This window comes from Gavia stellata, chromosome 8 (assembly GCF_030936135.1).
Source record: "Gavia stellata isolate bGavSte3 chromosome 8, bGavSte3.hap2, whole genome shotgun sequence".
NCBI classification, from domain to species: Eukaryota; Metazoa; Chordata; class Aves; order Gaviiformes; family Gaviidae; genus Gavia; species Gavia stellata.
This window is the reverse complement of record NC_082601.1, coordinates 21,648,006-21,663,514: the sequence shown is the minus strand read 5'-3', so window position 1 is coordinate 21,663,514 and position 15,509 is coordinate 21,648,006. Positions and strand designations below refer to the sequence as shown.

The following is a 15,509-nucleotide window of genomic DNA, read 5'->3' as shown; positions in this document are numbered from 1 at the left end:
GATACTGATAACACAATTATACTATGTATCAGATAAACAATTAAGAAAACATTTTATCAGAAATTTATCATTATTTTTAAAATAGGAAAAATATATTACTGAAAGTTTTATTTTAGTATGAACTACTGTACTTTCTGAGTTTAGTTACAGTCTCCTAGATAATAAAATAACACACTATCGTCATAGGTATCTATCAAAGTGCTTATAAAGTATACATTACTGAAACAGCTGTTGAGTGGTAAATAAAAACTGCACCTGGATGGTTTTGTTCAAAATGCTAAATGAACCTTCTACAAATTGGCAAAAAGAGAAGAGCCCTTGTGTGCCACCTGGGGCAAGAACAGTATCACCTGGTGAACTCATTCATCTTTCATGCTTCCTTCCATTGGCCCTTTTACACAACTCAAGAAAACAAGACTATGGTCATAAATTTTATTTGCAAAGGCATTTCCTTGTGAGAAACCTTATGGATGTGTGCATGTAAAGGAGGTAGGGAAAGGAATAGATTTAAAACAATAATCACACACAGAATCACAGAATCACTAAGGTTGGAAAAGACCTGTAAGATCATCAAGTCCAACCATCAACCCAACACCACCATGCCCATTAAACCATGTCCCACAATGCCTCGTCCACACATTCCTTGAACACCTCCAGTGATGGTGACTCCACCACTTCACTGGGCAGCTTATTCCAGTGTTTCACCACTCTCTGTAAGGATACAAATGCCATTTTTGGTACCTGTAAGCAAAAGTCAGATTCAGAGTTTGGAAAATAAATACTACTGTCAGTGCTGGTGTTGGGTTATTTCTAGACATGATAACAGACATTTCTTTAGAAATTTACTCTGAACTAGTAAGAAGTAGTACTGTAGCAGACTTGGATTTGGCAAAGAAAATACCATTATTGATTACTAGTATTTTTCTACCTAAATGAAAGAAGAAACAAAATCAAGTCAGCAGCTAAATCATAAAAGCTTAAATATATTCAAGGCACAAGTTAGAGAAGTTAGCTGATACTGAAAGGCTCAGAACTCTGATAGGAGGCTTAGAATTTTTTCGTACAATAAATGTGACATTGTCTGAATTTAGTATCCCATACAAAAGAAAGTACAATTTAATAGCATTTGCCCATATCTTAATACATAAACCTACTGTACATTTGGATGAGTTTGTATATTTTTAATCACACTTTGTATTTTGTAATTTGGCTTCATGTTCCATGGACTTCTATCTTTTTGTATGCACTGTATTGAGCACTTAGTTCTTGATAAATGAGAAATAGTTTTTTCTCATTTGTTCATTTAATTGTAAATTCCAATTGTTTCAGTGTTTTTTTTTTTTTTTTTTGCTATGGAGAAAAAGAAGTCATCTAGGTGCAAATCTATTGGGTTTTTACTAAATAGCACAACTTCTGGAAAGGCAGCATTGTATCATTAACAGAATGCATAACCAAAATTAATGCAATTCAACAAAATCTCTCTCCCCCCCCCCCCCCCTCCCCCCAATGCCTACACTGTTTTAAAGGCTGTGTACGAAGGTTCAAGTGCTGTCAAGTAAGTATAGAAGAAGGGAGAGGAAAGCAGTGGTGGAACCTTAGAAAAACCTGCTTCAAGATTGTCGAACACAACTGGTTTGAGACTTTCATCGTCTTTATGATTCTCCTCAGTAGTGGAGCTCTGGTAAGTAAAACATGAACAGAGCATCCCAATGTTGTCAGAAAACTTAAAAGTTGGCTCTTCAAAGAGTGTTTTAAATTAGTTTTCTCCACCAGAAAGAACATACAATTCAAATGACAGGACTAAATTTTAGTCTGGCCTTTGAAAGAATGGCAGAAGTCTCTTCTCAACAACGTGTCGAAAAAAGAACAGACATAATTGATGAGAGAGAGCTTAACTCCTTTGCTGAAAGCATTAGTGATACACCTGAACCACGGAGAGAGACAACGTGCAAAGAAGAGAACATATTTAACTTTGTTATTTGAGCTTGCTCTCTAGTTTTACTTGTGTTTTCTGATATAACTCAGGGAAAAGAACTATCACTGATGAAAAAAGAAGTTTGGACGTAACTGTAACGGCATAAACAGCTCACAAGACCTTGCAAGAGCCAGACCTGGCTTATGCAGTCTTATAAATGTTATGTGCTAGAACAGCAAGGAAGATTAAGACTGTGTGTTTGTAATTATTCCCTTCTAAGAATAAGAATTTATTATTTATGCTTCTAACTCATACTCATGTAGACTAAAGGGATATCTGTAAAAACATGAATTTGCTTTAAGGTTAATAAGTATGTGAGGGCAGAATAAAAAGAAGCCAAACATAATATAAATCTATAACAATAAAAGAAACAAAACATACCAATAATATGTTATTTCACAAATACAAATAATGACAAAGAATAAAGAAATTGGAGATGAACTGTTAAATAAAAGCGAGCCTGAATACATACTGAGCTGGTTTCTTAGGCAAACTATTTGCCCTGAGATAACATAGAGTATATCTGGCATTTATCCTAGTAGATGCAATTACCTTTTGGTAAATTACTTAAGTTCCTACATCATGAAACAAAATTGTGTTGCAAAATTGTATTATAAACTCTTTAGACCACTCCCAACACTTTAAAATACTGTTAATGGTTATTAGTTTACGATTATACCTATCATTAGTTTCGGTTAAATCTTTAAGAATCATTCTGCTTTTGTTTGGTCTAATATCAACACAACCATCAAGTAAGCAACTTTTACTCAACACCATGTGACACCTTCCCTGTGATTTAAAACCCTCAAAATAACAAAAGACTCATGTCTACGCTGTTGAATTTTAGCTCATCCTAGCAAGTGGAGAAAACCTTTAGTGACAAGAATTTAAATGAGAGAAAAGTACTGGCAAGAGATCTGATAAAGGTGAATTTTCGTCATTGTATTTAGAGGAAGTTTGAGATGAGATCCCACAGTGTTAGCATCTCATGCTTATGAACCCAAGGTGTGTGTCATCCACAGAACATTTGTTTTGTGAAAATGCTTCAGAGACCAGGGATTAGCCCAAGCCTCTGGAGATGCGAGATCCTGCTCTGCCTTCAACTTCCTTTGTGATAGTGAAAAGGTCTCTTTGGACCTGCCAATACTGTATCCCAATGTTCACCCCAAGGCCACACTCCAGACAAGTCTCACTGTCATTACAGCCAGGAAATCTGGCAGGTACAGGCAGACTGCAGGCTGCCTGCAAACCCCAGCCCTAGGGGCGTTCAGGCAGGGAGCACTCACACTTCCAGCTGCCAAGAGCACTGCTAGCTTAGCCTCTGGCATACTCCCACCTATAAGAAGGAAATTATATGTGTTGGCTTTTCCCAGTTTTGTGAGATAAAGTTGTTAGTGACTACATATGAGTGTCAGGTACCATAGTGCCTGATCTAAGTATCCGAAATTACTGATACACAGATGTTAATTTGATGATTGATAGCCAAACACTAATCATTTGAACTGACAGATGTAAACTGATTCAAAAGTGGGCTGGGTAAAAATGAATGTTAGTATCAATAAATATCCAAATCTTTGCAAGCTAGTAGATCATCCCAGTTCCTTCAATCCAATAAAATCAATTGTTCTCCATAAGAAATAATAGCATAATTGAAACGTAAAAGCAATTAAAGGGAAAATCTCTTGGAGGACAGGAATAATTTCTGAAAAGCAGAAGCTATATGTTTTTTCAGGTGTCTAAAGATGAAAACACACAAAAAGTCTAAACATTGCAAGGATCTCAGAAATTTTATGTATCTCATAATATATGAATAATACAGTAAAGTAGGTATTTGATTTAGATAAATTTTTTTTTTAAGAAAGGAGGAAATTTTTTTATGATTTATTACTTAAAATTTTCAAAAAGCAACAGGACTTAAAAATATAAGATCAATTGTATTGTCATTGTCCTGAAAACTTTACAGCTATAGCCCTAGATTTTGAAAAAGGATCTACCTACATACAAACCAAATGATCTCAGTGGAATTCAGTTCAGGCACACCACTCTGCAGAATCAGTGCTCTTTGTGAGTACCAAAAATGATCTGAGAAGAATAATTCACCATCAGCAATAAATAACTAAACAAAAATCTCTGACCAGTGAAGTGGTTGCTGTGTAATACCTGCTTCTCCCTCCTGTAAGCTGGAAAATACAGTTCTATAAGAGAAAAACAGGTATATACTGAGTTAGCAGAAAAGGAGACATCAGATACAAGTGACACTCACATGCCTTTTCCTGAAGAAAGATTGTTTCCTTTTTTTGTTGCCTTCATTTTTTTTGTGTTACAACACGATGTGCAGTAACAAAAGGGAACAACAAATATCTTTGAATGTGTTTACCCATAGGCTTTTGAAGACATATACATTGAACAGCGCAAAACTATCAAGACCATGCTGGAATATGCTGACAAGGTCTTCACTTACATATTCATTCTGGAAATGCTGCTGAAGTGGGTGGCCTATGGCTATCAAACATACTTTACCAACGCCTGGTGCTGGCTGGACTTCCTGATTGTCGATGTATGTAGTATATTTCCTAGGCATTACTTTTCTATTTATCTGATTATTTTTGTTTTATTACTTGCTCTAGTTTACTTTTCCGTTTAAAAAGTAAGGTAGATGGAAGAAATTCCATAGCTCTCTGTCTTTCACTTTACACTTACAACACTGCTTTCCTATACCACAGAGTTAAGAAAGACTGGAAGTTCTCCTGCTAACAAAAGAATTTCACATGGTAGCCCCACAAGCAGTTAAAGGGTTTATCCCAGCACTGTTGTTGAAAGAGGTACTGCTGTCCTCCTTTCTGCCCCTGGCAGCTCGTTCCTACCTTCAGACGTGTCTTCCCCCCTGCTGTTGTCTAAGTAGCATCCAGCATTGAGATGGGTGTCTGGTCCACCAGACATCAGACACTCATCTGGCAAGATCTCTGGCAAGAAAACGAACATCATGTCTACAGATTTCAGCAAATGGCTGAATTAGGGTTTTACAAGGAATACAAGATGTATCTGTAGCATTGGTGGTGTGGCTTACTTAGTATTAAAAGTCCAATTAATATTACCGAACTTGCAATCTTCACAGCTGTGTTTGAAATCAGGCTCAACAATCTCCCTTGCAAGGGTTATCTAATAGTTATAAGTCTACTGTGCTGTGCTGTGAAATGGGGGAGACCATTTCTTTCTGTATTAATGCAATTAATCTGGGGAAATTTTAAAAAAGTAATGTCCTAAGTATACTCCCTTGAGAAAACCTCCAATGTGCAGAAACACATACTGTTTCTGCATTCTATGAAGTTCTGTGTGTGAAACTAAAATACTATGTTTTACGTAGCTACAAAACCACAACCAGTTGCTACGTTTTTAAGATATAAATTTCTGGTAAAATTTACATGAAAACCAAATATTAAACAAGTTCAATTTTAAAATTAAGATACATTTTGTCTTGGTTTCAATGATTTAGAAACAGACACTGAATAAGTAAAAGGTGAACTTCATAAGCATTTATTGACCCAAAGAATTGCTAAAAATCCAAGAGTTTCTGAATGTGTTCCCAGCATAAAAGGGCTAATCAAAGCAGTTCATTTTCTCAAGCTTTATTTTGTGACTGATGACCACAACCTTTTTCATCGGTGTACATTATGGATTAAATATATCTAGAATACAACTTCACATATACAGCTACAGATAAGCACATTCAAACATAGTACTCATACAAAGAAAGTACCCTCTCTTTGGAAAATACTTTAGTTCTTTAGTATCTAAATTCTTCTCAAAGTGGGTACCTAAGTGGCACCTGTAACAAAAAAGCTTGAAGAAGCATGCAAGCAGAAGCACCAGTTCCTTTCCTAAACTAATTTTCACTAATATTTGACCTTATTTAAATCATAATATCCCAAACAGCCATCTTGTGAATGTGAAAATTTCCATACTTCTTTGAGTGAAGGTATGATGCATATTCAAGTGTCTGAATAAACTCATGATTAAATCCTGGATTTACACAGCTCAATATTTTCTTTAATTTGTCTTTAGACTATAGCAGCTTGAAAGGTTGCAAGTTTTCAGGAGTATGATGAATGTACTGGAGAAAGAAATTCAGGTTTCAGAAGGACCTACTTTTGTGGGTTGCTAGAGCTCAGGATTGACAAGTACAAAAAAGGTATTAACTTCTAAAAGCTAAAGATTTCACATATAATGCTCTTTTTTAAATATGGTTCATAAAGAGCACTGTCCTAGAGTTCTCTTTACCTGATGCATTGTTCTTTATAATGAAAGAGTACATGAGATCATTGTGCTATTTTTGGCCCAATAAATCGGTAAGGAATTAGAACAGGGTAGTGAAGGAGCATTTAGGGGAAATGGGAAGAAAACAGAAGATATTATTTTGGACAGGAGCCATAGCAAATGTAGAGAATATGGTATTTCTCACCGAGGTAATGTAGGAACATAGAATACATAAACGCCTGTGGATATGAGACTTTATTACACCTGCCGCCTATGGAGCTGTTCGTATAAGGTCTTTAAGAAACAGCGTAATCCAGGTTAATGTCAGCCTGTAGAGCACATAAATCCAGCAGTCACGCAAAAGGATTAGTCAGTGCAACTGAATATAGAGAAATTAATCCTTTCTACCAATTTCCAGAGGAGTAATGTTGCTCTGTGACCCATCTGTTAATTCAAAACAGGCTTCAATCATTTCCCATTCAGTTGTGGGCAAATGGGCATTATCACCTCTAATTACCGATCCCAACAGCATTGTAAAACAAAGAAACAGTGAGAGCAATATCTAAATTGTTAAAAAGGAGAGATTAATTTCATTTGCTTTTTGTGGTTTTAAATGCCCTCAAATCACTAGCAAAATATGAAATTCAGAAGTATTAATGTTTCCAGATATTGTTACCTTATTATATTTTTGTTTGTTTATTCACCTATCCTACTCTTCTTTCATATTACTTCTTTTTTTTTGTTTGTTTAAAAGACTTCCTATTCCTGAAGAAAGTGGTCCAAAATTAGATTCTTCTAAAGAAGTTTATATCTCACATCTATGGTATGTAAAGTAGTATGTACAATATAATAATTTTTACTTTCCTGTTTTCATATAGGTCTCTTTGGTTAGCTTAACAGCAAATGCATTGGGTTACTCTGAACTTGGTGCGATTAAGTCCCTTAGGACACTAAGAGCTTTGAGACCTCTAAGAGCTTTGTCACGATTTGAAGGCATGAGGGTAAGACAACATGAAAGAGTCTGAAACTATGCATGCATAGAAAGAACCCATGCATGCAGAATAAGGAATGACAAGTCCATGCAGAAAGGCTGCACTATCTTTTTATCTATTGCATATCTTTTACTAACAGATAAGCAAAAAGCTTCATCAATTCACCTAAATCCATATGCAGTATCACATAGAAGTTACATTCATTAAGGTTACTTTACTTTCTAGCCAATCTCAGGAGTTTTCCATACCAGGCTTTGAAATTACCAACTATGAACTCTCTTAACAGATGCTTAATAATGAATAAAATGTAACAAGACTTTATTAATTTTTTACTGATAAACATATCACAATATTTATACAGGAATCTAATTTAGCATTAGTTAATAAAGATATTTTCTGTTACCAGTTGAAATCCTTCATTTTTCTTCATATTTGATAAACCAGCTTTGGTCTAACCCCACTGAATTTTACTAGATGGTACTAGAAATATATTCATACCTGCTAGTGGTTTAAATCTATTTCTGAGTTTGAAGTTCTGAGTTATTTGATTTCTCTATGAAATTATTCTTTTCGTAAGGTAAATGCTTTTCTTATTTCAACAAATCTCTATTCAATATTCAATACAATGTATATAAGGTTATTACTTACTTATTCTGAGTAACTTAGAGGCCCTGCTTACTATTCATCTCACTCAAGAAAGCATTTTAACTTATTTTTTCATTTGTTTATACCTTCTGTTCCTTAAAGCCACTGAATACAAACTAACTCAATATGCATGTCATTGAAATATGTTTTAAGAGAATGCTTTTTGCTACTTCATGGAAACATCAGAGGAAACAATGCACTAATGAATTTCAAGTCAATTATAAACCAGTGAAATAGCCTGGAATATACTGTCTGAACAACCTTTAGATACAAATCTAAGCTTAATCAAGTCAAACTGAGGCTTAGAATTCTGTTCCTTAAATTGTATTCATCAGGCTACATATCTCTACTTCAGAATGCATCTGAAAAAAATATTGCTAACCAATGGTTACTAGATTAATAAGTTTCAGTTTCATATAGCAAATTGACTTTTAACAGTTTTCTCATCATTTGAAATTTGTGAATTGATATTCAGCAGGGTGAGAGCTGGTCAAGTACTACAGAATATATGAACTTTCATTTAAGTCTGGATTGACTATTTTATATATCCATTTTCTCTTTGTCTTTCTTTGTACTTACTGTTCATGAACATTCAGATAAATGTGGTTTTGTGCAGTGAAATGTTGGGAAATTTCTGTCAGCTTTACTTTTTTAATAATGTTCTGGTCAGCTGCAGGAGGACGTTGGAAAAAACAGACCATTTCTAGAAAGATAGCGTCAAAATTGGTTCCCAAATGTTTTATTCCATTTTTCTGTATCCTTACATGATTGCCTTAGTAAATTTTCCACTTAAAAGATTCAAGATATTCATGCTCAAACAAAAGTACCTGTTATTTGGAATCTGTTTACTGCTTTCCCTTGTTTCTCACTGAATAATTATGAAACTATGCCAGAAGCCCAATCATATGATAGAATTTCAGATACACAACATGAATAATTCATGAGCAACTTATTGTTTAGGAATCACAGGCAAGCCTGGAAAAGCAAAAAAGGTTTCAGCTCTGTCCTCCAATATTAATGCTAATCAATGAAGTACCTGATTCCAGTCACTTAGCAAATTTGACTGGCCAACTGTATACGCCTTATCTTCACTATTAGTTACATGTACTTCTGAAAATGTTTTTTCCAAAGCACTTGGCAAGTATTCAGAACAGCTCATTGACAGATAGTAGCATTACTTTATGAATGACTCACGAACAGTAAAAAGATTCAAATAACAACTAACTGACCAGCTCATAAGACTATAGTCAAATTACAGTCTTCTCAGAAACTGAGTTCATTTCATAAACATCCATAAAAACAGATTCTTTTATCTGCCAACAGAAAGTAAAAATAAATCAACCCTCTCTGCTTTCTTATATTGCCTATACCTACACTGAGCTGTGACAAAACAAGCTAAGTTTTTATTCAGCATGTATTTATAATGTTAATGTTTAACCCCATGTTCAAAACTGTGTAAATTTTGCCTTGAAAATATAAGAGATCATATGTATTCCACAAAAGTCCCTGTATGTAAAAAGCTCTGCATCATTTTGTAAAAGAATCTGCTAAGTTCTCAGCTACTTTAAATCAATCTTTTCCTTAAATAAGTTTACCATTCTGGTGAATTGGAAGAATACAGCATTCTAAGTAGTCAGTAAATACTAATAACTATTCTGTTTCCCTAAATATGAAACATACTTCACTTTTTAAGTTATATTCTTATAAGTTTACAGTTATACTCTGTAGTTACAACTTAATTTTGTAATTATGCTGTTTCATAAATGGGATAAATTCTCTTTCCAAAGTGAATATAAGATGTATGAATCACTTGCATCAAAATAGGGTACAAGTGGTCCATAGCCTGTGCCTGCCTTGAGCACAGAAGTTAATTTTGCCATATTAAAGGCATTTAAAATATCTGCTAGTATACTGAATTCTGAGAAATTTTAATACTTTCTATAAAGAATCTCAAAACCAACTCCACCCAGATGCTGGAAGGCAAAGTAAAGAATTGCTTTGATTTAATTTAAATTTCTGTCGTAGGGTTTATATTCTCATCTCAATTAGTGTACGTACTAAGCAGAAGTATCTGCAAACTGAGATTTGAATATACCCATTGCTTTTTGTTTAGCTTTTTAGTACTTGCAGTATAATGCTTTTGCGCTAGTTCTGAATTGGTATGCTACTTGTAAATGTAGAATACTGAGTATACATTGCTTTGCTGAGTTAGAGAATTAAGTGACAAAAAAGCATGCATTTGTGTCTAATTTCACAAAATAAAGCATGTCATGCCGTGCTTGATTTATTTATTAGAGAAATAGTAGAAGGCAGCAAACAATCTGAAATCCACTTGCACTTTCAGTTTTGCATGCCTTATGCACATTTCTGGCTGATGGCTTTAAACATTTACTGTATTTCAAATTTCCAGTCCAATTTCATATCTTGTAAAACTAAATTAGAGTATTTGATGTCTTAAATATCCTCTAAATTTCAATGGCTATTCCTTAGATTCCCTTACCAGGAAAGCGATAATGAGGCATTTTCAAGAGTACTCCAAACTTCATTAGTAGGAGAGAAACATTTCTCATATGATTGAGTTATAAAACATAACATCAAGTGTCTGTCATTACAGATTCACAACTAATAACAGGCTATATATTTCTATTTCATATAGGATAACCTTTCTTCAGCTTGGATGGGGTGGACCACTGGTTCCTCCCCTTATCTGTATTATGGGTACAGTATTTCCCCCTTTTCTACCCTTAATGATTACAGTGTGACTAATCACTACATTGTGTATTTAGGGTTAAAAGGAGAGAAAATCTCATATGAAAATCCCAGTGGGAGCAAAAGTAGATTATATTTATTTTTATTATTTTTATTATTATTATTTATCCTACACAACCCTTCTTAACTGCTTTAAATCATTGGAAATAATAATTTGAAATTTCTGATGTTACAGAAATAACATGAAAACTTTTGAGAAAATCAGTATTGTTATTCAGCGTTATCTGGGTTCCTTTTGCAGGGGAAAGGTACCTCACCTATTTTTAGATTTTTAGATGCTTTTTTAACTGAGATAAAAAATGGTTTTCTTTAAAAATTTGAATCTGGTTTTTGCATTGTTTTGAAAGATCTGTGCTTTACCCTGTTACTCAGTTTATAGCTACACACATTCAAAAATATCACATAGAAAGTTTTGGACATTACTTGTAATACATTAAGCACACACCAAAAAACTATGTCTGAATAGTCACATCTATAGATATTTATATAATTTCAGTTTAAATTTTTGGATAATTTTTAACCCCCTATATGTTACATTAAGTAAATCACTCCAAGTGTATCAAGATAACACAAGACAGCATATAACATATATAGTCCTTTCTTGGAATCTGAATTCAGTCTTCTTTGGCCTGTGTCAGAAACGGTGTTGTTTTTGTAATTTTTATAAAATGCCAATAACGTTATTATTTTTGTAGTAACTTTCTTGGAGTTCAGAAATGTCCTACAGGAGACATGTCAGTGATATAAAAAATTTACATTCACTATCAGATCCTTAGAAAAATCCAGTTTTTGGACTACAACCCTTGCAAGCACCAACTCTAGGAGGGTATCATTAGTGCATGGGTTTTTGTAGCTTCAGTGTAAATGATGTATCAACATAGACAGCATTCACAAAATTTAGCATCTTATCTCACAGTTAAGAATTATATATTCACTCTCAAGAAAGTGTATTCACTATCTTCTGCAAGTTTCTCTTAAATACAGAGGAATATATTTTGTTGGTCAAAAGATTATGCACTTTGAAGGATTTCTTGAGGACTGTGATCTTATTCATTACCTTTGGGTTTTAAGGCAAGTCTATTAGAAGTGTTATGTCTCCTGAAAGACAATTAAAAATTTACAAACTTTGATGTAAGAAGACTCTCTCTATAGATGTTCATAAATCATACAGGAAATATCTTAGTATTTTGAGATTTTTCTTAGACTGCATTTCTACAATTAGAGAACTTCTGAAGGAGTTTCTTATGTAATTGAAACGGATATGATTTTTCTCCGGATTTGTGTTTGTTGTATCTTGAAGAAAATCCTTACTTTTATGATCAAAATTTAATGAAATTTGTATGAGATACATAATATAGTTTACCTTTCAATTAAAAATGTTGAAGAACTCATAAAGGACAAAAATATTTCATTTACGCAACAGGAAGGGCAAAAAGTTTGGTTTTTTTCACTGCATCCAGTGAAATTTGAAGATATTGTTCCCACATCAAATAACTGTTTTCATGCTTGTGTGTATTCATAATACTTACCAGGTCTTCTCAAACAAATGCAGCCATATGATTTATTGCTTGGCATTTAATTATTGTATTTCATCGTAAAGTATGTTAAATTATGTCTTTTCTTCTATGTTGTCTTTGAAAGTATTTTGTCGTATACTTGATTTCTGGTGAGAAACAGAATCAAAGCTGCTCCAGGAACTCCAGTATTTTGTTTCATCCAACAGTGTAGCTTGCTTTTAATAGACTGTTACATGAATAAGAAATGCTTCTGTTGCTACTTTAACCAAGTTATATTTTCTTATAAAACCTAGGACAGAACTGCAGAATCATTGAAGTTAGAAGGGACCTCCTGAGATCATCTAATCAAACCTCCCTGATAATACTTCTAGCATTCCAAGATATAAACTCACCACCCAATAGCATGAAATTTTTCCAGCACAAAGTGTTATAAAAATTGTTTGTGTGTTCAGTGTTTGAGGAAGTATTTTGCTTTCTTTGAAGATAAAATTCTCTATCAGAAGCATTCTTCAGTCAGCTGCATTGGTACAGTAACAATTAAGGAAAAGTAGAAAAGACTGCAATTGTTAAGAGAGTGATTTTCTTTTCCTCTGAGATCTTTTACCTCTTGCTTCAAATTTATTTGTTCATTACTGTTAAGATTTAGTTGTACCTCCTTGTCAGGTCTCTCTGATTCTTTCCATCTGCCTGTCTTCTCTTTGCCTACTCTCAGTTAAATCCAGATTTTTCTTTACAATTGCTGCTTTAAATTGTAGTTTTCTAATAACCCTCACCCTGTATTCCCAATACAGTCTTCATTTTACTCAAAAATTGAAAACCTTGTCATAAATCTTGTCATAAATACTCAAATTTTTTCAATTGTTTCACATGTGAGGTACTTCTCATGACAGTTCTAACACTCTGACAAAATGCATTCATTTCTTTCATGAAATAACCTTTTGTGCTTTTTTTCCTTAGTTTAAATAATATTCTATTCTCACTATCATAATTTACTTTTACATACTTTCTATTTGCTACTTTGTAGTGATCCTGAATTAAGGATAAGCATTAGTTTGCTAGAATAAGATTTCAGGGTTTTTTTTTTTTTCCCATTGTTTCTAACTTTTCTAAACATTTTTCTAAATGTTACTTAATTCTGGGCTTACATAATCATAGGTCATGTAGTTAAGAATAAATTATATGTACGTACATGGCATTAGGGCAAACTGTGTAGCAAAAGTGGCAATATTCTAGTTCTTTTACTAAGCACTTCTTAAAGGCAAAATCCATAAGATACCTCTAGTTTTGGTTGAAGGACAGAGAAAAGACAAAGCCAGACTCTTCTCAGATATGCACAGTAATAACAAGAGGCAACGGACACAAGTTGGGTTATGGGAAATTCTTATTTAATATAAGGGGCTTTGGGGAGGTTTGTGTTTTTTTCTTTTTGAGGGTTCTTTTTGGGAGGTGGGGGTATTTGATTTTGATTTTGTTTGGGTTTTTTTGTTTGGGTTGGGTGTTTTTTTTTACAGTGAGGTAAATACTGGAACAGTGGAACATAATTAGTGGATTACAGATCACACATTCATACAGACATGGTGCACCACCCTGATTTCTGTTTGTGGAACAAAGTTATGAGTGTTTCACAGGAAGTCCACTAATATAAAATAGAGAGGAGTAATTAATTGAAAGTGAGAAGGTTTGAATAACTTGGATGAATCTACATTTTTAGATTCACCGTAGTTCCTCCCTAGAACCATTATTTGGATCATGTCAAGTAGGTTGCACTTTCTCTCACAGAAATATTTAATTCTCATCCTCTGTTGTCTCTAAAGGCAGTTCATAGCTGATCATCAAGCATATGCAGCATGCTTCTTTCCAAGCTACTCAATGAGAACATATGTAGTTTTGAGGTTATCTTGTTAAAGTATGTATTGGCAAGTAAAAAATTACCACAATCTCTCTCCTTCTCTTCTTCCTCTCCTTTTCTCCCTCCCCAATTCTGTCCTCATCTGCTAGGTTGCATTGTCAGATATGTTTTACTACGTGATATAAATGTTGGAAAAATGTGATAAATTTTCTTTATTATCTTTGAATAAAAGTTCCCATCTACATTACTGCTGTGGGAATGTACATATACTTTATCCCTTCAACATAAAGAACTTTTAATCCTTATATATCCATACCTGACATCCCTCTTACATCAAACTCCATGGATACACTCAGACGAGACAGGGTATCTTGTGTGCACATGTTTTTCCTGTACTGCATCATCAGTTGTCTTCTTTCATGGGCATCTCCAAACCTCAAACTAAGCAACTGCAACAAAGATCCCAAAGCCTCCACTGAGGATCAGTCTTAATCCTCTGCATTGGGCAGTGTTTGTATTCTGTCCACTGGCCCACAGGTGGGGTATCTCCGTTACCTTTGTGAGAGGAACATTTCCAAATGATGTAGCTTCTAATTTAAGCCTCATACCCATTTCCTCCAATCCCACCGACTTCCTGCTGTGTTATGACTTGTAGAAGTGGCTCCTCTAACTTCAGAGAAAGGCAGTTTTCATCATCTGTTTTGTAGTAGCAGGGAGAACAGGAATCCATTACTACAGCATTTTTGTTATTATTTGTTCAGAACAAAGGGACTGCCCCAACCACTTTCACCACACTGAGCCCCCTGCCACCTTACAAACGCTCGCAGGTCGCATGCGGGAAGAGACAACAGTGAAGGCGCTGCCTTCACATGACACTGCAGAAACAAAATGGTCCTTGATTTCCAGCAGAGACTGTAAACACACAAACAGAGTGTGTACTACACTACTGGTACAAGATGTCTACATTACATGTATACTATACCTTGAAAAAATCAGTGATTATTGATAAATTATTTCTCAGTGATTTTTTTTTTTATTTCATTTTTTTATTTTAGGAAAACAAGTTGCTTCTAAGTGTTGTGTCTACTGAGTAAGAAAATAGTACTTTGAATTTTCAGGTTTTGGGGAATTTCAAACCAGTAGAAATTCAGATTAAATACCTGTTTTGCCATTCAAGTGCCAGTCCCTTCAACTTTAGAACTTGTTCTAAATTGTTTAGGATGAAAAGGGATTACACAAGGTTTGATTTTTAGATGGTAGTTGTTAGGTTTAAAAATGGAAAAAATATGTTTTCTTGCGCATGCATGTGTATATCTATGTATAAATCATCATATTTAGAGTAAAATATCAGCAGAAATCTTGACTTGATTTTGACAGCTATAATTCACTATTTCACAAGTTCAAACCCATCTCCTGCCCAGTTAAAAACCTCTGCCTATAAGAAAGAATTAGGCCTATTTTATTAGAGATTGGTGATACATTACTTAGGGATAGCACATTACTGATCA

General features: G+C 34.2%; 1 protein-coding gene across 1 annotated transcript in view; it reads left to right on the top strand.

Annotated features, from left to right (window-relative positions):
• LOC104260900 (sodium channel protein type 1 subunit alpha) overlaps positions 1 to 15,509 on the top strand; it is a 68,565-nt gene that overhangs the window by 34,555 nt on the left and 18,501 nt on the right. Inside the window, exons 18-20 of the mRNA XM_059820092.1 lie at positions 1,527 to 1,681; positions 4,359 to 4,532; positions 7,108 to 7,230. Of these exons, the coding sequence (XP_059676075.1) occupies positions 1,527 to 1,681; positions 4,359 to 4,532; positions 7,108 to 7,230 (452 nt within the window). The remainder of the gene's footprint in view (positions 1 to 1,526; positions 1,682 to 4,358; positions 4,533 to 7,107; positions 7,231 to 15,509) is intronic.